Genomic DNA, 25558 nt, shown 5'->3' with positions numbered 1-25558 from the left:
ATGATTCTGCCCTTCCTGACCTTGAGCCTTCTCTGAGCAGTGCAGAAACTTTGAATGGCTACCATGTATTGCTTTTCAGTCCTGGAAGACTGTCCCTGCACAACAGTCAGACTTTCCCAAAGCCTGTGGCAGCACCCAGAACTCAGCCACCTTTCTGGCTCTCTGCAGCAGAGTACACAAAGGTAGTGAAATAATTAGTATCTACAGAAAATAAGTCCTGTGTTACTCAGGTTCTCTCTCAGACTTCCTGTATTGGTACCATTGGCTACAAAAGGCTGTGACTCTGACAGCATGCTACGTACTTGGATAGCAGCAAACAGCCTAGCTGCTCACTGCTAGGCAGTGTCTAGTCATGCTCTGCCTCTGCAGGCTGGCTTTCTAATTCTTGCATCTGAAAGACCTGGTATTTGTTCATTGCAGAATGTTTTTCATTGTGTAGCAGAAGACACACAATACTCTCCCAAGCCTGGCAACAGAATAATGAGGAATTTTTGTGGAGATTTAAATCTGAAGTTTGCTTCTACCTGCACTTTGTTAGAACTGAGACTCTATCAGTCTCTTTGCAAGTGCCTCACATGCTTGCTGAGCAGCTTTGGTGATAACTGTATGTTAAATATGTGGCTTTATTTAGAAATCGCAGTGGCATTTTCATAGTTCTGGTTCACAGCATTTACTGGATGTCAGGTGTGTTTTGTGACAGTTTTATTACCCTACCTGTGGAAAACCTCAGTCTCCCAGACACGAATACAATACAGCTCATTGTATTCTGTGAGACAGCACACTGTATTTTACTGGATTAAAAGTAACTGTGGTGGAACCTAGTTTCCAATACAGTATTTCTAATGCAACTGTGGACTAAATCTTCTTATTTTTGATACTTACAACAGTGCATGGATGAAGTGAATATATGCCAAATTGTTAATTTTTAACTATGTGCTGTAGTCAAGTAATTGTTAAGGAAAATGCTTGAGATTGAAAAGTATTTTCTGCACAGTTCTGACCTATAAGAAAAAAGGTCTGAAGTCCTTGCTTCAATTAAGTCACATTGCCTGCAGCGAGGCCAGAATTTTACCTAAAGAATTAAAACAAAGTATGAGACAAAATAAGAGAGGAGTGTAGTGTTTTGCAAAGGAGTAATGTAGTATTCAATTGCCTAAAGCTGAACTTTGTAGTCATTGTTTCATGACCCAAACATGAGTTAGGAAAAGCAATCACTTTCCCATCAGCTACCACACTTCTGAAATGATGGAATGTTCCATTGTTTCATAACCTGTGGTGCTCTGATTCCTCCTTCTGATTAGGAACTGGAGCCAAGTGATAATAGAAAGGAATCTGCCAGTCCATATGGTGGAAAATTCCAAGCAATATTAGTATATCTAGCCTAAAAAGTACCCCAGTGATGTAGATTTGACAACAGAATGTTTATTTTACATAAGAACTTCACTTTATACCATTAACAGAACTGAGAATCCTTTAGAACTGATGATGCTGTATAGTCTGATGTGAGTGTGTGGCAGTGCGGGCAATTCACCATGTTACTGGTCATGGTAAACAGCGTGTAAAACTGGGCCACTGGTAAACAGCAAGATTAAGAAATATTTAATCTGAAGCACACTTGGGCTAATGACAATCCAGCACTACCTCACTAGAACTTAATCAGCTATCTTTTCTGATGTGTGATCTGGTCAACTTGCAGTTTCTTCTTTCCATGACCACATCTGCTTTGTTCTTTTTTGCCATTATCATATCTACAGAAAACATGTTCCTCTCAGCACAGACAGTGGTCCCCACAATCTAAGGTTTGTGGCTGTTACTTGTTTGGCCTATATACATTTTTCACATTTAGGAAGGTGCCATATGAACAGCAAACAACTGATGGCAGTAGTGAAGACACAAAAAAGAAACAAAAAAAAAGGTTTTCAGTCTGATTTCTGTGTCTACACACCTCCATCACCTCACTGGTTCTTCAACTTGTTCATAATGGACTTTCTCATGTAATACTAAGTGATTTCTTTTGATTAAGGCTCAATCTGATTTCTTTGTGGAAGGTTTCTATTGGTGTCCTTGTGCCCCTTCTCCGTAACATAGTCTTGAGTACTTCTTGCCACTTCCTCCTTGTACTTCCCATCAAAATACAGCACTTAAAAATTTCTTGCTCACAAGTTGCCTGCTGAGCTCATTCCTCAGAAATTGCCTTCTTGAGTACAGTATAAAATGTACCTACATTCACAATGATGAATTTAGTTCCACATAAATTAGTCACTCTTCTAAGTTTTTATTCCTGTTTGATTCTGTAATGCAATACAATAGGGCAGAAAATAACTGTCTTTGTCTTGCCACCTCCTCCTGCTGTCTTCGCTCTGTAGCAGCAAATATGGAACTGTGTCTGTGAAACCCATGTTATTTCTCTCAATCCTTCTCGTCTTGGTGGTGGCACCCAGCATTTTCTTGTTTCTGAGTGACAGTGCTGCATATAACATTATTTTCCTCCTGTGCATTTGAGTGAGTTCTGCTGAACTGCATCCAAGTCTTACAGGTCTGGCTCTTGCTCATATTCTGAAAGTTCTGTTGATCTCTCTGGAGCTCTGCTGAGTGCTTTGGGGCTCAATCCATACAAGACTGATGAATGCCCAAGGTGCAAACATTAGGTAATTGCCTTCCACTATGAGGAAACTCAGAACAAGCCACAGCAGCAGTACACCTGCTGCTTTACCTGAAATCATCTAAATGATGAGAGTCCCACAGGCATTAAGCAGTCAAGGATGCCATTTGTTTATCTCCATCTACAGGCTACAGGCAATGTGGAAGTGAGAGGTGCAGATTTCCCAAACCAAACTGATAGTGTCCTTTTAGGATCCTAGCTGCTTTCAGGTTTCTCTGAGATTAGTAGATCTGAGGTGATGTGAACGAGCCTCTAGCCATGTTTCTCTCTCGCTCCTATTTCCACTTATCACTACAATAGCTGACACTTGGTCTCATTGGTCTCCCAGTTAAATGCCCAGTTTGGTGTGGTTAGGGTCTACAGCTTGTATCCAGGAGATTTTAAAAGTGTACAACTTGAACAAACAAGACTAAAACAAAGGCAACCATTCCCTGAGGAGGGCAAGTGGAGAGGGAGGGGCTGATCAGTTCTTCTGGCTATCTAGACACAGGTCACATGGGAATGGTTCAAAGCTGTGATGGGAGGATAAGACTGAACATTATTAGGAAGAATATCTTTACTGAGAAAGTGGTCAAACACAGAATTCCTTGAGAGGTGGTGGATGCCCCAAGCCTGTCATTGCTTAAGAGGCATTTGCAGAATGCCCTCAATAACATGTTTTTACTTTTGGTCAGCCCTGAAGTCATCAGGCAGCTGGACTAGAGGATCATTCTGATATGTTCTGTGGTATGCTGTACTATTCATTTGTGTAAGCAGTAAGCCAACTATCAGCACTGAGGAAACAAAAAGAGACCACATACACATATGTACACCCTGTTCCTATATTTTTAATCTCCATTTGTTTCTATGAAGATATTAATAAAATTCAGAGAAAATGCTCTGCTTTGGACTCCTGCATTGTGATTGTATTATGATTCACTCCACTGCATCAATTTGCATAAAGAAGCCCTCAAGAATTACATATGGGAGGAGGGTTTTTAAATGGTTTAAAAATACAGACATTTAAGCAAATAGGCAGCTATGTACTGGGAAAGATTCTAGAAGTGAAGATCCGAAATAATTATTCCTTGGAATTCTGGCACCAGAACTGGTGTTTCTCTAGTAAGTCCTGCTGTATCTTTCAGAAAGGACCATGCTACGCTGAGATAGTTGGTACCTTTCCTCCTCTTCCTTTTATTGGCCTTTTTCATTTCAGTAGTACTTGTCAAGGAAAGCACTTAATTTGCAAACACTCGTTAAGAATTACTGTAGGGTTAGTGAGTCACACTGTTCTTCAAGACTTTTTTTATCTTCAAAGATACAGCACTGAAACACTTTTTTTTCGTTTTCATTCCCACAGAAAGAGACATACAAATAAAGACAAATTTTATGTGCTGCAGAACTGTAAATTTACAGAAGCAAAAAAGATACCTGTTAATCTGCATGAAGCCTGAAATACAATTCTGGATATCAAAAAATCAAATTCTGAAGTGATATTAATAGATGTAGTACTTACCAAAATAAGTCCTGAGATTAATGAGGATGTTCCAGTCAGGGCAACATAGAACTTGGGGGTTAATGTGTTCAAGAACATACTCACTGCAAAAGAAAAGAGAGGAAACCATGAGTACAAGAGCTGGACATGCCCTCCATGTGTCACTTTGTCCTCCCACCTGCAGGTAAATTATTACCTTAGCTTTGATAAAAAAGACCATTAAAATAATAGTTAATATCCTGTTCTATCTGCCTTACATGTGATAAAGCATTAGACTGCCACATGCGCAATTTTATTCTCACAACGAAGTCGGTCACAAGGTATTGGAAAACAATTGCACACATGTCTGGGGCTTTCCTATTTCAGTCAGTGCTCCACTGACATAGAGTTTAGGATTCCCCATGATATATGGAAAACATTTTATAATAGGCTTTGCTAATTCAATGCAGTTAGAAATCTTGGAAGTCTATCTCAATGTCCTGCATTCGAAATTGTCTCAACATCCTGGAGATCTTGATGAAGATATTTTTTAAGCTTTTTACTTCTCAGTACCTTGGTTCCTCACTTACAAAGTAGAAAATAATGGCATTTTCCTAATTTGTTCTACTGCTCCAAAGTTGGTGAACTACTCGGTATGACAACAGTGAATAAGTGATTAGGAAAAGACCTAACTAGCTTTTTTAGTAATAGGTGAAAATGATAGTTGTCCAAATTATCTGAAATCTAGGGCAGAAGTGAAGTCAGATGAGCAATTCCATCTGTATGGGTTTCTGGAAATCCAAAGAGCTTTTCTACTCATACCCCATCTTGAAAGTTGCTGAGAAAATTACCAAGTAGTTAGGCTCATCCCTCACAGAAAATGCCTAAGGCTGGCCTTAAGAGAATAAAATATTCTAGGTTTTTGATGACTCTACAGAAGCTACTAGAGAGAACTGGAGTTCTACTAAATTCTAGATGTTTAAAGAAAACACAACTTTCCATCACTTCCATCTTCTACAAATGAAAACATTCCTTATTAAACCCATAAAGGGTTAGAATGCCTTCTGTAAACAACCCTACTGGTCTCATCCTTAACCAGTGCCAAAAGAATTTCTCATATATAATTTATGTATATACACACATATATATATATTTGTATATGTACATGCATCCAGGACTGGGGAGGGAACTGACAATGATTTAGCAGGTAAATTTAGAAGGCTTGTAGCAGAGTACTAGTCATTAAAAAACATTGATAAAAGACCTAGATATGTAGGTGTGAGGCCCTCAGTTCATTCTGTTCTCTTTAGAAATAACACTAGCAGAAATTAAATAATATGAAGCCAAAAAATGAAGAGGAGACAACAAAAGCAGAATACAAACCATCAAATATATGATTCAATTTCCATGACCAGTAAAAAAAAACCGTTTTCCAGAAATGCATCACTAAAAGAGATTAAAGCCCTGCAATTCAGCTGCTTTGTTTGAGTTTTGGCTCCTTATTTTCTGTGTTGTTTATTTTTCTGAAGAAGCTGTGAAGTGTTAAAATGGAACTGTCCTTTCCTAGTCCACTGGAGCGACATTAAAGCACCAAGCTGATATAGTAAAGAATAAATCTGGTGGGTTTTAACGCCATTGTACATTGTCTTTCCCAAATGCACTGGATGCCAGATTCTCAGCTAGTGTAAATCAGCATCACATCCTCTAAACTGCTGTGTGCAACACAGCTACACTGTTTTAATCCTCTCTCCTCTCCTCTCCTCTCCTCTCCTCTCCTCTCCTCTCCTCTCCTCTCCTCTCCTCTCCTCTCCTCTCCTCTCCTCCCCTCCTCTCCCCTCCCCTCTCCTTTCAGTTCCTGTCGAATAAAAGCAGACTTTGAAATAGTAGTCCCTGCTTTCTTCAGCCACAGCACCTACTAAGAGTAGGAAGAGGAATGGAGAGACTGAAATAGGTTTGGCTTCACCAACTACCCCTAGTCTTTTAGAAGAAACATTCTTCATGTTGGAATGCAAATGTAAGCCAGATACATACTCAAACTATGTCACTGAGGAAATTTCAGACTGCCAGAGAAACGACTTCCTTTGCTTAGGTCAGGATATGCCTGAGAGAGAATATGCTGTGATGGGATATAGATGCCTGTGTTCTACCTTGTAACATAGCAGTACTGCAGTGCCACCATAACATGAAAAGCCAGGCAGCAAGAGACTTTACAGGGGAGCTTTCTCTTCCACTCTCCCACCACCACAGCTTCACAGCTTATGGAATGCTGGAATTTTTTCTATTAAAATTTCCAACTACCCTGGAAGTAATTTGATTTCCTAAGTTGTGAGCCACCTAAGTCTGCTATGAAGATTCCACATGAGCATATCCATTGAATAAGGATATAGTCTATTTGCTTTAAATATTATTACTGACTCCCATCCATAAAAATTGTTTTGGGAAATAGATCCCCACTTGGAAGAGCCCTCTCAACAAATTAGCCGTACGGAGCTCATGAGTGGTGTAGAATGAATAAGGCTCATAGGAAATGCTATTAGCTTTCCTCTGTCACCACTCTTTTACAAGCAATGTACACTGGTTTATAGAGAAACTCTCACATGTGAATGGAGATTGGATCTTATTTATCTGTAATTTCCACAAGCATTACTGCTTTCTTCTTTGCCTGCACGCATACTGGTGCTCCCTTATCCTCCTTACTATAAGCTGCTGGAATTCTTCACTTTTACAGCTTAGTCACAGGAACTGGCAAGGTGAACAGATATGATGCTGGATGCTTTTAGATTTTATGGGCCAGAATCCCAGATAACTGAAATAACTCAGTAGATATGATACACATGCACTCAATGACCAGAGCTGTTTATCTGGACTGCATCTCTCTAATCCTTCGGCCATTCTTTTTCCCACTCTAATATTAAATATAAGAATCTTCTACTTCATTTTGAAAAGTATCACCTTTAGCCAATTATTAGCTACTCTCCCAGTTCCTTTGTCTCCATAAATATCATTAACAAAAGGAAATACTTTCTATTAAGAAACATATTTCCAAACAGTAAAACTAAGCATATGTGGTCCAACTATTTTTATTCTGAAGTCAATGAGAATTCAGTCATTGTTTCAGTGGAAACTACATCAAGGCCTATTTCTCATAATAATTAATCTCAAGAGTAAAAATCAATCCACTTTTGCATTGTGATATATATAATTATCCAAAAGGAAGCATTTCTTTACAATCAGCATTCTGACACTGAAGAAATCACTATTATATCCAACATCTCCATCTCCCAGTGGAATCGGGACTCCTGAGTTTGTTGCAGTAAAGTAGAGCAATTAGATAGTGCTACCTGTCCATCTGCCTAAATTTGGATAAGAGTGTTTTATTTCTGTATTTCCATTTGATGATGCAGCAGGATTGAGGAGCAGAAAGATTTCTGAGAAATGTTAGCTGAAGTCAATAGCAGATGACTGCAGAATAAAGAAGCCAGGTAGAATCATCAGCAAAAGGTAGTACTGTATGTCATTTCTTCTGAATTCCAGTGTATGCCTAATTATTTCTGTTCACAAAGGGAAGATGTTGCAGCTATTCAGTTCACAACATCATCTCTTGTCTGTAATGTGGTAGGACTTAAAAAGGGCAAGTAATGAGTATCTAGACAAAGAAACTTGCCTGATGTTCCTACAATGGCAACTTGTTTGAAATTACTGTCAAATCCCAATTATTTGCACAGGCTTTTGACAGTGAATGATCTATTTTAGGTGTGTTAGTACAGCTTGTTTTGTATTTGTTTAAAGAAAATCAGCATGACCTATAAATTCTGTCTAAAAAAGCCAAATGTATTTATGAGAGACTCCTGGCCCTCCATCCCCTCTTTATTCCCTTCTCTTTATTGCTTTCATTTTAATAATACCTGAGACATCCAGAATAAGGCATATTTACATTTCAGATGTGCCTAAGTTACACTGATAAGCAATTTCATCCTTCTGTATACTACCTAGGGAAGGACTGTTATTTCATCATTAATTGTGCATGGTCACAGAGATGAATTTACATCCTATTCAATTCACAGCAAACAAGTTACAAAATCTAACACTTATATCTAACATTCCCAGTTGAGACTAATCCAAAGAGGTGACTGAAATGTTTTTGAAAGCAGATGCCATTTCATTCCTGTTATATATATTATTCATTTCCAATACTTGTGATTCATTCTGAACCTGGGACTAAACACAAGAGGAAATCCAGGTATTTTTCAAGTAACAAAATCTGTGAAACATGTAAAATGTATCACTCCGGATGATAAAAACCACTATTGCTTTATAAATTTCTTCAAGGTCTTGAGGCATTCAGAATTCAAGCATGTGAGGAACCACAGTAGAAAATACTGGGATTGAACTGCTGAAAGTATCCTATTAACTGCTACCTCAGTTATTTACATTAGAAGGTCACTAGGGGAGGGAGCACTGCAAACTACCAACTATTCCCACATGCAGATCTACTAAAGTGACAGCCCCATTACCTGCTTCTGAATGTGAGGTAACAGAAGTGTACAGTAAGGTCCAAATAAAAATTTAATAGCAATGTAACGTAAATCATATACACCAACAGATCAAACAAAGACAAGATGGTATCATTTATGGTACTCTTTGTTATCTCAAAATGCAGGTAAAATGATAGATATCTCAATAACCTTGTTAAATGAAAAAATATGTTATGCATAAATAAATAATATATAAGTTAACTTAAATAAAAAAATATAACTGGGTACAGTACTTAATTCTGTAAGAGCAAATTGCCAGAAAATATATAAAAGTTTATAGACACAGAGCCCTTCTAGTGCATTGCCAGTCCTTAAGTCATCATGGCTATAATATTTGAGTCACTAAGAAATTCGGCTGTACTTTCTCCTCTGCATTCCATAATATTTGCTTGGTAAGCAGACTGATGCAAACTCTTAACACCAGTGCCAAGAGTCCCAAATCCCTTTGACAGGCAACAAGCTAAGAAACCTATCACTGGAGACCTCTGACACAGCAATTTAATTTCTTTTCACTGCAACAATCCATTCAGGCTGTTGGAAGTTCCAACACGGTACAGAAGATAAGGCAGTGACTGGCTTGTTTCACAGGGGCCTCTGCTTGGATTAATGAAGCTCCCCAGCTCAAAGTTGTAGCAGCAATGAAGAACTCTTCTACCAAAGTGTCAGCAAAGAGGGCAAAATTAAGTTCAATAAACTTCTTTTACTAAGTGTATAAACTTTCCCTCTCTGAGTATGAAACACTACATGCTCTTGACTTTAATTGAACTGTTTGTACATAAACTTTCTGAACTCTCAACCTCTCCCTCATAAGAATGTTGCCCATTTTTTGGGAAAACACACTAGGGTCATGCTGAATTATGCATTATATACTGTGATGGTCTCCAGCTAAATGTAAATACAAACCCCATCAGATTTAAAGCTAGCACAGAGTATTGTCTCAGAAAAACAAAAGCATTTTCACCAATTACCAGGATTTTCCCTGGGAAGCTATCAAGATTTTTTTAACTTCTTCAGACTTCTTAAAGGAATTACGAAAGAAGAAGCAAGCATTCAAAAGTTTCAGAATGCTGCAGAGATTTTCCATTTACTTGTTGCAGATGCTATGCAGCATCCTAAGGCCTTTTGTCTCAATCTGTTTTCAAAAATTTCCACTCACTCTGTTCAACCACCCAGTTCCATCCTAAAGGCTGAATGAGAGTCACGTTCAAGTGCCTGGAGGCTATGCTGATGGCCAGGAGTCTGTAGCTCTCAGTTCCCACTGGATCAGAGCCCAGGTGAGAGAAGGTGGTGATGCTCCAGAAGCCTCCTGTTTACTATAGCTCTGATCAACTACATAGTTGTGCATGATCAAAGTTCTGCCCATACAGATATTTCAAATTAGTGAAATAAAACTTTCTGGACAGAAGACCACCACACTCTCTCTTCCATGTTTCCACATCTTAAATGCAGGTTTTCCCTTTCAATAGAGTGACACAATAAAAAGGGAAAGGGAGTAGGGACAGGCTTCTGGAGTTAAATTGGGTATGATGGGAGAGGCTTTCGGCCACAAAGCACAACCCGAAGAGAAGAAAGAGCAGATGGTAGTAAACACAGGACCAGGTATGCGTCAAAAACTTTCAGGTTCATTTACTTATAACTGAAAAATAAAGAGTTTTGAAAATGGCAACTAACATTCTTTCCACTTTGCGACCCAATTGCCCACTAAGCAAATTATATCCAGCACAGAAAACCGAAACAAATCTTTCTAAATTCAGTCCATCTTTTCCCCAAAAAATTGCTCCCTGAGGATTGCAAACAAATTCTATTTAATCATTCTTCCCAACATGCTAACATGTTAAGTATCTGAAGGCCAAAGTGACACAATGATCTGTGCTGGCTTGCTTTTCAACACCAAGTCTATATTCATATTATGATTTCAAAAGTTACTTGATCGATCAAAACCATTGTCTCACTTCCTAGCAGGAATTAGTCTGTGCTGGCTGTGGAGCTTTTGGGACTTAGACAAAAACACTACATCCTTCAGAGTGCCTTAGCCATTCAGCCTGTTACAGTAACTTTGTTTATCCTCACTGTGAATAGTATACAGGGAAATGTAACTGATAAGAGATAAGAACCAACACAGAGCTGAGGGCAGAAGGGCATACAGGTGCATCAAGGAAACCAGATCTGTGAGACAAAAAAGCACTTAAGACCCTATTGTGACTTGGCAAAGGAAAAAGAAAACCAGGTTAGACAAGTGAAATACAGAGATGAGCTGAAATAAAATTAGAAAATAGAATGGCAGTAAAAATTATCATGCATAGAAAAAAGATGATAGAGGCAAGAAAGGCAAAAGTAAAAAAAGACACAAGAAATTTCACAGGCAATATGAATGCAAACAAAGGCTATTTTTACTTTAGCAGAGATGCTTTGCATGTCAGAAGTACCTTTTCACTGGGAGAAATAAGACTGCCAACAATAACAGCTTTGGTCATTTGGGAAGGGATGGTATTCAGAAGCTATTCCTTGCTACCAAAGCCTCTTCTCACAAACTATTAAACCCTTAACAAAAGGTGCTACTAAAGGTTCCCATTTCCAGCTATATTTTCCCAGAATGTCCTGCTGTGGTCAACAGCTACACTATGCCTCAGGAACAGAGAGGTTAGACATACAGGCTGAAAATGCACTGTAACTATACCCACCCCAAGGAAAACATTCTGTCTTGGAGTTTCAATACTAAAGCCAGCTTAGTATCACTACATCCAAGCACAGTATTTTGCTATTCCATTTGTCTGAGGTCATGAGCTCCCTACCTTGTGGATTTGGGGAGTGTAAAAATATGAAGAAAAGATCAACTTTCCCAAATGCAAGTCACTATTATAATGCAAATTTTCTGTCACATACTTATCCCTGCAAAGGGATAGGGACATTTGCTCTTGCTTTCACAATGCAGTGGCGACATGAGTTAATTACACAGCTTCTGTTAATTGCAGAGCATGCTGCATGAACACCAAGATTTGCTAATAGTTGGCAGCAGACACCCTTCTAAAAAAACCCACCCGTCCCCTCCCCTCCCCCCAAACCAACAAAATCCCCACAGCATTTCCATTTAAAGAAAACAAGGGAGAAACCACTTCCCTTGCAGCCCTCAGCTATCAGGGACTGAACTGTGCATTTCTTTATGACCATCACGGTGTCCTAGTGCTAAAAGCAGACTAGTGATATTAATAATGTACAAGTGGAAAGGGAAGATTGGGTTGAATAAGAATGAGGCATCAAGCATGAGCAATGACGTGTTAAGTACAGATATTAATACTTGGACTTTTAGAAGTGTGGATGTATGAAGTCATGTTGTTGCTTGGTTGTCAGTCAAATTCTCTTGCAACACTTTCAGCTGTAATTCTTCTAAAATCAGCTTGCTTGTAAATTGATTTGAAACACTGTCATTATACACATCTCCCCTGCAGATTTAGTTTCAGGAATCATTAATCCTTGTCAAATTTTTAGTTCAGCGTTGCACTGCATGAGGAAGTGCTCTCTCAGATTTGTGATGGATGTTTTTGTAGGCAGAACCAGTCCAGACACTGGAGAGAGCACCTTCACAGTTAGGTTGTGGTTTTTTCTAATCACACACATACCAGCATGGTATCACCGAATTCCCCAACACAAATCAAAGGAAATCCCGATGTGATGCAACAGCCAAATGAGGATGGATTCCCAAGAGGTCTCTCAGATGACTGCAGACTATCACTATCTACCTTCTCTTGGATACACATTTGTAAGAGAAAACAAGAGTAGGGCAAGAGTATGGCTGTTGCACAGTTTATCAGGTAGATGTTTTAAAGTCTTTTAGGTCTTCGGTTTAGGGTGCACAGCGATTGGACTCTACCGAAAATCATTAATAATGTATTTAATTGCAAAAATGTACTTAAACACTGTAACAAAATACCTTATTTTTCACTCTGCACCCCAAAGTGTTCAAAGAAGTCTCTATTTCAAGAATCCTGTCGACATCATGTAACTGAATTGACAGATCTTTATCCAGTTTGGACTGGCACTCTTTGCAAAGTTAAACACACCTGCTACCTTAACTGCTGATTATTGAGGCATTACACAGATTTATGTGGTTTAGCCTTTCAAAGCTGTATTAAAACAAAAGCCAATTACTAAACCTAATTATCTAGAGTCATTTAAGAAAATTAAGGGCTTTTGTTTCAAGTACCAGATCAGTACAGCTCTCTCAATGGAATGGGTTTTGTCCTCTTCTTTCATCCAGCACTCAGGGAGGTAACTGCACCATTAAATCTTTTTGATGTTGGTTCATTAGCTGTGTAAAGAATACCCTAAACTAAAAGTTTGTCACAGTGATTAATTCCAATGCCAGAGATAACAAAGGCTAATCTGCTCTAGAGAGACAAATCATGCAAAGCGTTTTCACCAGCATGCCACAAAAGAGAAAATATCTCATGGGTTCCCATTATCCAGGAACCTCTCTCAGAAGAGGTACTGCCCTGCTAAGACAAAAGAGACTCATGAACAAAGCACCCTCAGCTGCCCTGCAGCCTCCTTTTGTGCCTCCTTTTGTTCCAGGCAGGATTTGATAGGAGCAGTAAACCAACAGATATGAGCAGCTACACTTTCCATCTTTGCTTGTGTGTTGCATTCCTAGGCATACAAAAAGACAGGAGCACCGTGATTTGTGCAACAAACGAATGGAAAAAAAAATCAGAAAACTGGGCTGAAATTTGTACATTGACTAAACCTTTTTTTAAAAAAATATAAAAAAAAAAATTCTGGAGAAATACTCTATTTCAGACATTTTTGTCCTAAACCTTGGCAGCCTGACTCTATATAATAAATCTACTTTGAGAGTCTCTAAGATGCTGATCTCTTTACATACAAGAAATTGCAAGGTGCTTCTTGGAATAGAGGTGACTAGAAAACATCTATAACTAGAGCCAGCAGCATCATGACAATTCTGCGGAGATCTATAATAGCTGATATCATCATCCTGTCATTGAAAACTCACCTACTTACATAATCAATAAGGTGTTCATGCCGTTTTCTCCCATAAGAAATTTCAACCTATGATAAATTTCTATATCAGGGAGGGATTTATATTTTTCCAGTAATTGATGGCCTGGGTAATGTGGCACAAAAATAAGGGGAAAATGATTTTTCCAGCAAGTATGATTCATTCTTGCTATACACCTAATAATCAGCTTTCCCCTTCAAAATATTCTTAACACTGTGTGACTCACACAGTAATTGTACCAAAAGAAAAAGACAAGGCAAGTAGAAAACTTTTACCTCTTGCCTCCATTTTGGAATATTTCAGAGAAAGCACAGCAGCAGGTTTGACAAGTACTGTACAATCTCCATTGTCTACCAGTCTCTTGGGATATCCAACACTTATTAAAATGGAAAAGGCTCTTGAGTAACTCTGCAGACAGAACTGCAATCTGCATTCAGGACCTGACTGATGAGGAGACAAACGTCAGGGGGGAATTTTGCATAATAAAGATTTTCAGTAGAATGAGCTCCAGATTAAGAATTTCCAACCAAATGCAAAGCAAATGACGCAGTGGAAATTGAAGGAGCACCACTCTCACACAGACTAATGGGCAAACAGCATGAAGTTAGACTTTTAAAAAATTACCATCCTGTGGCTGGGGTGGTCCTCCTGTCCCCCATAGGCAGAGAGTCTCTCTCCAGTGCCATTTCCTCTAAAGGTCCTGTGTGTCTGCGAGACAAAACCAGACTGTCCATAGTTTTAAAGTTTGCTTTGTTTCATGAGAAGACAAATTAAATGCCACTTAGTCTACCTCATTAACATTAACAATAATGTTATTATTTGGTTTAGCCTTTGATGAAATTCCATGAGAAAAGGCAGTGCAAGACACCCATTATTTTTCTTATTGAATATTTGATGGCTTTAATTCCAAACATGACCGTGGCTGACTTGGCTGAAAATAACTGAAATAGCATTCTGTCCAAAAGTGTTCTTCTTCTTCTTTAATTTTCCATTCTTCTGTTTAGAATCACTGGATCTTTTCAGAGGTGATTCTCCTCACACAGGTAGGAGGGACCAGAGGAGGGGTGGAACAGGACTTGCACGCAGGATTCAAACTGGTACTCTACCTGCAGCAGCAGTCAGGCTGTTCAGAAACACCACCCCCACACATTAACCCCAGCACTGTGAGTTACCTGGCAGCTACTGTCAGGTTTCTTTTGCTCTAAAGCCAACCACCATGGAGGGACAAGTGAAAAATGGAGGACTAAATTAGCCAAATGTGGCACCCTTGGTAGATGTGAAACTCGTGTGAGAAGCAACACCTGCACAGAACTCAGTGTAACCTGTGTTCTCATCCCTGTTCTTGCCCCACTCACATACTGCATCACCTCTAATTTGAAAATTCAAAGCTGTATTTGGAAGCTCCCACACTTAGATCCAGCTGGGAATGTGTGGAAGTAAACACTCGTTTACCTGCCTGAATTCTCCAGGTAGATATCAAGGAGCTGAAAAGCACACCCCCACATTTTAGTAAATAACTCTCAGGAAATACTCTGCATGTCATACCGTACAAAGCTGTAGCTGGATTCTAGAAATTATGCTACAGAAAGCAACTTTAAAAAAACCCCTTTGTGATTATGTCTATGCCTTGGGTTTTGCACAGTTTTTTGCACACTGGCTTGTGAGAAAGATGCTGAGCTAAAGGGAGAGTGTGCAAGAAACTTGGCTCATCAGAAACTGTGCCCTTCCATGATTGCATCATGCAGATCTGGGTCTCAAAACAGGCAAGTAAAGGCTGAAGATCCTCTTTGCAAGTTCCCCCCTTGACACTGACTAGAGCAAGTTCCTCAAAAACCAGGCCATGATGGCGCAGAGTGAACATCTGCTATTAGGAAGTGGCTTTCAAAGTCTGGTCAGGCAGGCAATGTCACTGAGGTGAGACAAATCTCAGGAGCCCAGCTTTCCATTCTCTAGGGCTGATAAGAACTGAGCACATGATCTAGTGGCCATTGCTTCTGCTGATTTCCAAACATGACTGAGTGCTACTTCATCACTGCACTCGGTGACCAGAGGAGGCCATGCAGCAAAAACAGCCCATCAAAATGCTGTGGTTTTCTTGCATCTGCTTGTTCCTCTTCTGGTCACGTTAGAGTGTCTAGGACTAGTGACCACGGCTGTGCTAATCTTCCGATGGTGGTGCTTAATTACGAAAATCACTGCATTGGAGTTCTTGCTGCTGTCCATTAATTTGACCTATTTAGATTGCCCTGGAAAAGTTGTCTCTAAAGAAAGAAAACTTTCCATGTTTTCTCTATATGAAGTTTCTAGGGTATTTTTGGGTAGGGGAATGCCAGTGCTAAAGGATTCAACAGCTGGGGGACCTCCCCATCCACTCCCAGTTGTCCCTACCTGTGGTCAGGAACTATCTGGCCTTTGAGGGAGAGTGAGAGGAAAGTGACCTCCAAGTGTGTGGCACGTGGAGCCAATTCCCCTCTGAACACACATCTGAATGAGCAACTGCTTCAAAAGAAAAGTCCAGAACAAAACTTTGAGAATGGTAGAATACCAAAATCAATACAGCAATATATTCAAAGTGGGCTCTGGTACAGAAAGCTCAAAGAGGGAATGCAAAATTATTGTAGGGGGCTACCTAACTTAATGCTTTAAAAATGCCATTTGGCTGAGAAACAGAGAGATTCAGAACCTGCTAAGTGTGTTGAAGGACTTGGAACTGTAGCATTTAAATGACCAACAAAACCCCTATTGCTTATTATTCAAAGCACAAAATATCACCGAGAGGGCAGCTGACTTTCTGGCTGGAAGTGCCCATTAGAGAGATGTGCTTAGGGATATATAATACTGGAGCAACATGGAACTTGCAATGGATCTTGGCTTCTGCTCCCAGCTTCATGCCTGGCTTGCCTGCAAATCTTTCCATGCACTGCTGTGGATCCCTGACTGTGCTTTGGGAAGAGACCTAAGTAACCTTTTGTGTGCAAAAGCAGCAGAGATCTTCGCACTAATTTCTGCCCCCCATACTGGACTCTTCACTGGCATGTAGCACCCACAGTGAACTGCTCTGGCCTTTTCCAAGGATAGATTTTGGTGGTGTCACCCTCTGAAATCGCTGACTGTATCCAAAGGAAGGCATTACATCCTGTACTTTCCAGCAGACCTGGTCTAGGTCCAGTCTGTCCCAGGACAGCATTGTAGTCTACACCCACAGCAAAACCTGTGAAGCAAACTTGCTTGCTTTTCACTATATATAAAGGGGTTGGGAGATAAAATAGAACATGAGAGCATATGTAAAGGTGACTAGAACAAAAAACTAATACAGCCTTGCAGACTGAAAAACTCATTTTTAGCAGAAAATGTGAAGACAACATATAACCTACTGTGTTGGGTTTGGGTCTCCCTGTATTTGGCTATGATCTCCCTCTTTCTTTGTTACTTTATAAAAAGAAAAACAGCTCCCCAAAGGAGGCTTCTTTGAGCTGCAGCAACATTGGCACTATTAAAGAATGGGTCCCTTGAAAGAGCACTTTTTCATATTATGCAATTCCCATGGTGAAGAGCTGCCACTGAGCGGGAATATCCCAAACTTTGAAAACAGGAAACATCATCATTTAGGGGAATCAAGGAAAACCATCTGGGCTTGTTAAGGCTTTGCTGCCCGAAGGAAACAGCACTGCAAGGCTTGTCAGCAAAGCCAAACTCAGAGTCGACACTGGTAGCAGAAGCCAAAGGAAGGATATACCATAGGTCTGTGAGCTTGAAATGGTATCAAGAGATGTTACCATCTTGCAGCTGTATTAAACAATGTACTTGTCTGACATGCAGTGGGGCAAGATTTACCTTATGAGTTATGAACATGGCTTTGTGGGAAAATTGCACCTCTTGAAATGGAAATATTATAGGCTTCTAGACTTCTCCAAAATGGTGGTTACCTTTTTCTGGAAAGTAAAACTCCTGAGGAAACTACTCCAGGTTTGTTGCTCATGAAATACACTCCCTTTTTTTAATAATTAATTAAATAGCACAGAATCATTATCTTCTCCCTAAAGTGGTTTTTTTTTAGTCCTGTAGGAGTTTTCACAGTTTAATTTAATATTGCCAGTTTTACCAAGTTAAATTAATACCACCAAACAGGTATATCCTTCAGAGATTAGTTAGTATCAAACCAGAGCTGGGCAGACAACTTGCAGTTGTTTTTGCTGCAATTTTAAGTATGTTGCTCTTATTGGTTTTCAAAAACAAGGAAACATGTTTAATCCTATGTCTGATTGTCCCTCTGAGGTAAAGCAAGAAAAAAATGGCAAGAGAACATTGTTTAGAAGACTAAAGCTGTCTTTGCCCCATCTGCCATCAGTGCTGCTTGGCTCTGAGAAAATGCTGACTACATGTGTATCTATGAGAACTGAAGTGCCTCAGAAGGCCATGACATTTTTCCCATACTCAAGTTTTGGGAAATTCTGGCAAATTAGGCAAGCTGAGCATCACTGAGGCAAAATTACAAGTAAATACGTAGCACAGATATTCAAATGAAAAATTAAAGCAAATCCTCCTGAGTTACACAGCCTGCTGCCTGGGTGTTTGAAAATGAGCTCCTGAGGAGTGGTTACAAAACACCTCCTCACTGAAGTGGACAAGGACTCAGGGGCTGGAGAAGCTCCTTCCATGCAGACTGCACTGGTACCAAGCAGCACAGCTTGCCTTGAGCTCAGCTGCAAAGTGAAAACAGAGTATTTATCCTGCAGTTTCACACTTAGCTCATATTGAGTCAAGCAATTTCCGCCAAATCCTCACTGATAAGATTGAATAAGCAGAAAAAAGGAAAGCAAAATTGATAAATAAAATGAAACGTCTGGATTCTCTACTGACAGTCTTGAAAAGTATCATTTTATTTCTGAGTAGACCACTACCGATCTTTCTGTTTTGCTCTGAGCAAACAAAGTTTTTCACCATAGTTATACTCCCTTTCTTTAGAACTGTTCATCACCAGGAGCCCCGCACAGAGCTGCCAGGGAAAGCAGAGCCTCTGCCAGCAGATGGGCCCATTAAGATCTTTTGCTTGAGGCCAGCATGAGTGGGACCAAAGTGCTGTCCGTAGGTCAGATTACCTGAAATGGTCGCATGGGTTAAAAGTTATTTGCACTGAGTGATTTGCTCCTCCACCTCTTCAGGGCACACCTGAGTTTGTAAGTTAATTTCCCCAGCACACCAGCATCCAGTTCACAAGGCCATTTTTACTTTCTTCCACACTGCAGTAGTTTAAAAGCCTCTTTTTGCCTCCACTTCTGTTATGTGCATCCACTTCCTTATGTCCATGGCAGTTCCTTCCTTTTGGACTTGCAAATTATTCATTCTATCATTTAGCTCAATTTAGTTTCAATTTGCAATGTCATTCAAACATAGCATAGTAGATTTATCCCCTCCTCTTTCCCCTCCCATCCCAATGCACTGGAGAGAGTCTCAAAAGGAGAAGGAGCCAGAGTGCAAAACACCTGTTTGTGTCTTTTCTAACATGAATAGATAACAGCACCCGTTTCTGAAGAGTTAAGCAGCAGTTGCCACTTCTAAAATCTAATTGTATAGTAAACAATGATGGGCCAAATGTATAATGAATGCTGATGGGCAAAACTCTAGGCAACTAAAGTTCCCACTGACACAGAACCATTTCCCAGTAAATTATTTCATAAAGCTTTCCCTGAGATCAGATATCCCTGTAGTTCAGCTAAAAAGGCTGGGACGAAACTACAAAGAAGTGGTTGATGAACAGAATTTAAGGACAAAGGGATATAATCAGTAAATACAGATATTTATTTTATTTAAAGGAAGAATAAAAATTTCCTTTAACCTTGAAGGAAAATAACCCTTTTAAAGAAAAGAAACCATCACTGCCAAGGCTCTATTGCAAGAATAGTCTGTAATTGATTTTTGTATTGCCTGGTGGGGTGAAGGCAGTGGGATTCCTGGAGGGATGCTAATTCATGGGGAAACCTGGGGATGCAGCAGCAGCAGCAGCTTCTTTTGATCTGAGGTAGGGCAGCTTCTGTACTACTGAACCTCGCTTTGAAAGGGACCCCCAAGAAGCTGAAATCAGTAATTGAAGGAGTTGCCCCACACTACCAGCCAAGCCCAGGTGAGGGGCAATGCAGGCCATTCCTGGACGAGGTCCTTTAGCAGGAGAGATGCTGTCTGGGCAGCAGAGCAGCAGGAGGAGTGGTAGAGAGGGATCCAACTCTGTCTCATAGCAATGGGCTACTAAACCCCTGACTCTGGCCCCTAAACCCCATAGATGCTGAAATAAGAGTTTGCCTTCTGTTTGCCCTCACTCCTGTCTATCTGTTAGAAAATCCACATACCTTATTTTTGCCTGCTCTCCCTAGATTTTGTGTTAAAATCCTCCATGTACTGCCAATTCCTACACCATCCCAACAGAATCAGCCACTGCACTACCAGGGGATCAGAGAGCCACATCACTCCTTCCTCTAGAAAGAACTCAAAAGAGGTTGAAACCAGTTCAGAGCCAGGGGCTTGAGGTGTGACCCTGCTCCTCTACCACAGACCACAGCCTATCTGGCCTGGGCACAGCACCTTTCGTGGGAGGGCTGCCTGGACCAGAGATGCAGCTGCAGGTGTCAGTGTCCAGCACTCAGGGCAAACACAACTGCACAGACAGAGCTCATCTCATCAATCACATGTGCTGCACCACATGTAGATTCATTTCTGACTCACAATTCAAAGAGTGACACAGTAGGGTTAATTATAACCCACCTTCTAATGCCAAAAGAGTACTTGTTAAAATATATCTTAGAAAAGCCAAAATTCACTTCTTGTATTTTTTTTTCTTAAGCTTTCCTTCTTCCTCCTCCACTTTCATGTGATGCTAAGCCACAGATTCTCCAGGCAATTTTCCAAATAATCTATGCTTAAGATGGACTCCAAGGAGCAGATTTCCAGCCCAGGGATTTAGTTTTCCATCTCTAAGAGTACCAGCAGCTCAGCAGCTAAAGCTGCTGTACTAATTTGCCTGTACTATTATTTAAACTGAGGGCTTTAGTGAGATTTTGATTTTTTGATTTAATTCAAGAACTTCTCCAAAGCTTTTTGCTCCAATAGCAAAAGCTTCAGGACAGCTCCATACCCAGTAATACAGGACACTCAGTCATTGAGTGCAGTCACTCAGTGGTTTTTTAGGTTTGTAGCCTTGAGCAGTATTTTCACATCTCTTTTTCTGAACCACAAAGAACGGGATAATTTACTGTCTTGTTTCACAGTAAAAGGACATTGTCAGCCTAAAATAAGGCCTTAACAGGCACATGTTTCTTCCCAGTGAAAATACTGTGTTGAGAACTCCTCATATTAAATGGGAAAGATAACCTATCTTACTGATGGAATTTTTTGCCCAATCTGTTAGTCTGTTATCTCTTCTGGAGGAAAGTTTCCAGTAATGTACTTGCTATATTCTGGCCTTTCATTGTATTGATATATATATGTATGTATTGATACAGATACTACTTTCAATTACAGATATTACTTTCAATTTATAAGTTACAGCATTGTAAAAGCCTGTAACAAATTAAGATAGTCATAATTTTGATGAGGATTTTATAAAAAGTTTATAAACACTGTCTTCTGCACTTGCATCTTTTGTCTCAATGCTCAGAGCACTTAAACAGAAATTAAAACTCTTTCTAATCCTGCAAAAATAGCCTAATATTATGTCATTTTTCATATGAACATAATCAGAGTTTAAGGGATAGAAGTGCACCCCCAAAACCCTGGTTCTCCCTTTCTTTATGCTCATCCAGATTTCTAGTCTGGTCTGAAGCCACTTTCTAAAGTGGGATTAAGTGCAGCTGCTAGACTGCAGAATAATAATGGTGTTTTCTAATATAAAACTAATAGAAGAGTACCTTTTGGATATCTAATAAAGTAGGCTTTATTAATGAAGTCACTATGCACATTGCAAGAAGAGCTGCAGGGAATGGCCAGAACATCCCAGTTGCTGACTTGTTGGCTTTGGGTTTTTTTAGTCATATTATCATAGAACATGAAATATTGATGAAAAGATAGCATGCAGAGCATGTTGCCTATATCTGCAGTACATGGACTGGTGCTTGCCTATCATGAGACAGGACTAAAAGCAGGTATGCAAAGAAATTAATAGAACTCAGCAGCTCTTGCCAACCAAAATCGTCCAGGCTTTGCCTAAATACTCATTTTCCTCCTTCTAAGAATGTTTACCTTTGCACTTTGTCATTGTATTTCAATATCTGGTATGTTATTTTGCCCAAATAAAAAGGACAGATCCAGGAAAATCTAAACAAATCCAAGTCTCTGAACGGACAAAATGACATCTGGTAAAGAATTAGTGAAGTGACTGTAATGTCTTTTTCAATCTCATGTCTGTCTTCAGGCCATCACAATCATAAAATCTCTGCAGCCACAACATGAAACATACCAAAACTTGACGTCCAAAAGCAAGGCTCCATGACTCAGAGGAAACAGCAGCCAGTGACATGACTTCTGTTTCAGAAAGGCTCATAGGTTGGAAACATACTTGTTTTCTTCCAGGTGTAACAAGTGATCTAAGGATATTATCTCTTCTAATAAATTTTGCTTAACACTTCAGTGTCCTTCCCATTGTAGATCTCAAAATGCATTGGTAAACAGTGGGCAATAAATTCACATTTTTGAAGGGAAAACTTATATAGAGAGAATCACTGATGAACACTGATTCAGTGTTTGATCTCAGACAGGAATCGCAGGGGAAACCCACCTGCTCATCTTGATGCCAGGGAAGTTTTGCAACTGATGCTAACAGGACTAGGGTATCACCCTAGCGATCTGCTGCTTCTGCCACTTCCCTGGTAGGGTTAACAATTCCAAAAAACTCACATCCCAGTAAGGCTATGTTGCTGATTTTGCCCCCAGAAGGTGGTCACCATAACAGTGGTAAGTTATGCAGGGGTAAGTTATCAGTAAGTGTTTGCAGCAGAATGAACAGTTCTTGGATACCTTTTCCCTTGCGCTTTGGCTATGGTTAACATTGATATACATTAAACAGAAGAAAGCATCATCTAGGCCCTATTTCCAGGCAAAGAAAGGCCTGATAGACAAAACCCATCTGTATCAGAGACAATTTCTTTATTTTGCACATCTGCTCAGTTCATTTCATTTGGTGTTAATATACTTCACAAGAATCTTTACTAATGAAATAGCTGTTAAAGAATAATAATTTGCTTGATTGACTACTGCTCTCTGTATTTCTGCCTTTTCTGGATCTCTCTCACAGTGCAGAATTTTGCAATCAAAATTCCCACACTGCTGGAAATAACCCAGTCACCCTGTTGCCTAAAGATTTTTAGCTTTTTATATATATTGTAGATTTTTAATGCATAGCTGTGTAGTTTCTAACATTTTCTTACACTTTAGAATAATATATTACCCTTTCTCACACATCATGCCACCTTCTTGAAATCTGTTCAGCATTATTTTCATGGAAATAATTTCTAACAAGAACACCATTTTGCACCAGCACCATGGACACACAACAAAATTAAAGGCTAAGAACCTTTGGAGAGAAATAAATTTAAATTCATGCTATAAAAATATAATCTGATATGGAAATGGATGCATTTTCTGACAGCAGCTAGTTCAATTTTTCCCCAACAAGGAAGGACTTAGAATTACTAATTAGTCAATAGAGGGTTGAGAAAGAATAATTTTTTTTTCTGGTCCAAGGGAAATAAATGATGAAGGTATCCAGATGTATCTTTATATTAATACATGAAAATCTACAGGGAAGGCAGAGGCACTTGCTTCACTCAGTGTCTCTCCTTCTCCCAGTGCCAAGTGTAATTATAGATAGCAGCAACATGTTGACAATAAGCTTAGAAGAAGAAAGGGAATAGAAATGCAGTGTCATGTAGAGAAAAAACCAACAGGAGAAACACCTGAAAACACAGTGAGCTTCTCTTCTCAAAGGCAGAGCCACGGCAGCAGTCGGTTATCCCCACTGCAGTTAAACAGATGGCTGCAAAGGCTGTAACAGCACAAAGATCACAGAACATCCTGCAAAGCCATACAAGGAAGGAAACCAGTAGCATTGCTTAATAGTCTGCTTATTTTACAGTCAAGTGGATTGCCAAGCAACTAAGCTGTAACAAGCTCCATATTTAGGGGAAGAAATGTTTGTCTTCTGTCTGTCCTTGCTTGCAAATGGCAAGTGGAGGGCATTTCTAAGCCAGATTATTTGAGTACAGCATGTTCCACAGGCCCTGAGCCTGGGCTGCTGAGCAGCCGGTGTTAATCACGGCAACAGTTGACATGCACGCCTTGCCAGAGTCCAAGTTTGTCACCATCACTGTGACTTTCACTTTCTGCTGCTCAAAACAAAATGCAAACAAATGACCCCCAAAAACCTGCACTTACTCAGGAATCTGAGATTCCCACATCACTTAACACAGCTGGATCTCTTTAGAATACAAAAATGACAACTCTCTGTGACAAAAAGAGCTCGATTTGGTTGTCTAAGCAGGTGCATCCAAAGCTGCTTGAGATGCACAGGGTAGCTGACACACTGACACAAAGCACACACAAATACCCCAGGGACTAAGAGCTGGTGGCCAGGTAAAATATGTGACAGAGCATCTGAAATGGCTCTATTTGCCTCATTTAGGCAACTGATCGGAGCCCCAAATGACTGTTTTATTTCTTGCATTCTTTAACCATGCCACCACCCACAAATAAAAAATGAGTTAGCATTGCTGTTTGAAAGCACCTGTATAGAAGTACAAATACACAAGCTATGTAGATTTGGGAGCACATCTGAAATAATCTGCAAAGACTAAAGGTGTAGAATTCCTTCTGAGAGGCACATACTGGAGACACTCACCCACAGGAATCATCTTGTAAACACAATGCTCAAGTCTGAAGAAAGTCATGATTAAGACAAACGACAGAAGACTCAAAAAGATAACACTTCAAGATCCAGGCAGTCCAGTCCCTGTCCCAGGGCATCCTGCTGCTGGAGAAGGACAGTGCAGAAACACAACAAGCCTAGGTCATCCACATACGTGGGACAGAATGACCCCAGCCTGGGTGACTGACACCCACAACATTATTTCAAGGATAAATGTGGTTGGTTAAACTCAGCACTCCCAGCCCACAGGAGAGGGCAACTATCTGAATGATTATCTGATTGTTGGCTTTTCAGGAAGCACCTGACTACCTTTATTCAGAAGACACATCTTTTTCCCTGGCTCAGCTCTCTGCCATCCAGGATCCTGCCTAATGGTGACAGAGTAACATTTAAGGTATGATAAAAAACTATAAACTAAGTGTACAAATAGCACTGCAACCGAGGTATCTTACACGGTATTTTACCAAGATATATTACCTTAATGCCCAGCTAAAGTATTGATGAATGAAAAAGAATTGCTAAAAAGTAATAATTTAAAACAATCAGCCAATTTTGAAACTGATTATTTCTGTTTGCTTGTTTTACTTCAAATAATAGGATCAAATTAATGACAAAATCACTGTTTTCCTGCAATCTGAAAATGAAATTATTCTAAGAATCAAAGTAGGATTCAGCAATGAAAATATCCACTGGCTGATCAGAACTAAATTTGATTGAAATATGACTAAAATGTCTTTGCTTGGGAAATTATTGCATTTAAAGTCACTGTTTTCAGTTCCAAATTCATGTTTCACAGCTTTGACTCAGTTCCTCTCTTTATATACCAACAACGAAAACTGACAATAGAAACCCACAAACCCACAACTGAGAACAAGCCTCTTCCCTGAAAGAGGATGTAATGTTAAAGCTTCTTTATTACATACTAGCTATAAAAAATCCCCATTGTATGCATGTGTAAAATGTTAACGACATACAGTATTAGCAC

The 25558-nt window shown here is 39.7% G+C and overlaps 1 protein-coding gene across 2 annotated transcripts in view; it reads right to left on the bottom strand.

Annotated features, from left to right (window-relative positions):
* The window catches only part of ST7 (suppression of tumorigenicity 7), a 137890-nt gene that overhangs the window by 57134 nt on the left and 55198 nt on the right, over window positions 1–25558 (bottom strand). For both annotated transcript variants that reach the window (XM_066550558.1, XM_066550557.1), the window contains exon 2: window positions 4158–4240. In XM_066550558.1, the coding sequence (XP_066406655.1) occupies window positions 4158–4240 (83 nt within the window). The remainder of the gene's footprint in view (window positions 1–4157; window positions 4241–25558) is intronic.

The sequence above is a fragment of the Molothrus aeneus genome, chromosome 5 (genome assembly GCF_037042795.1).
Source record: "Molothrus aeneus isolate 106 chromosome 5, BPBGC_Maene_1.0, whole genome shotgun sequence".
NCBI lineage: Eukaryota > Metazoa > Chordata > Aves > Passeriformes > Icteridae > Molothrus > Molothrus aeneus.
This window is presented reverse-complemented; position numbering and strand designations above follow the sequence as displayed.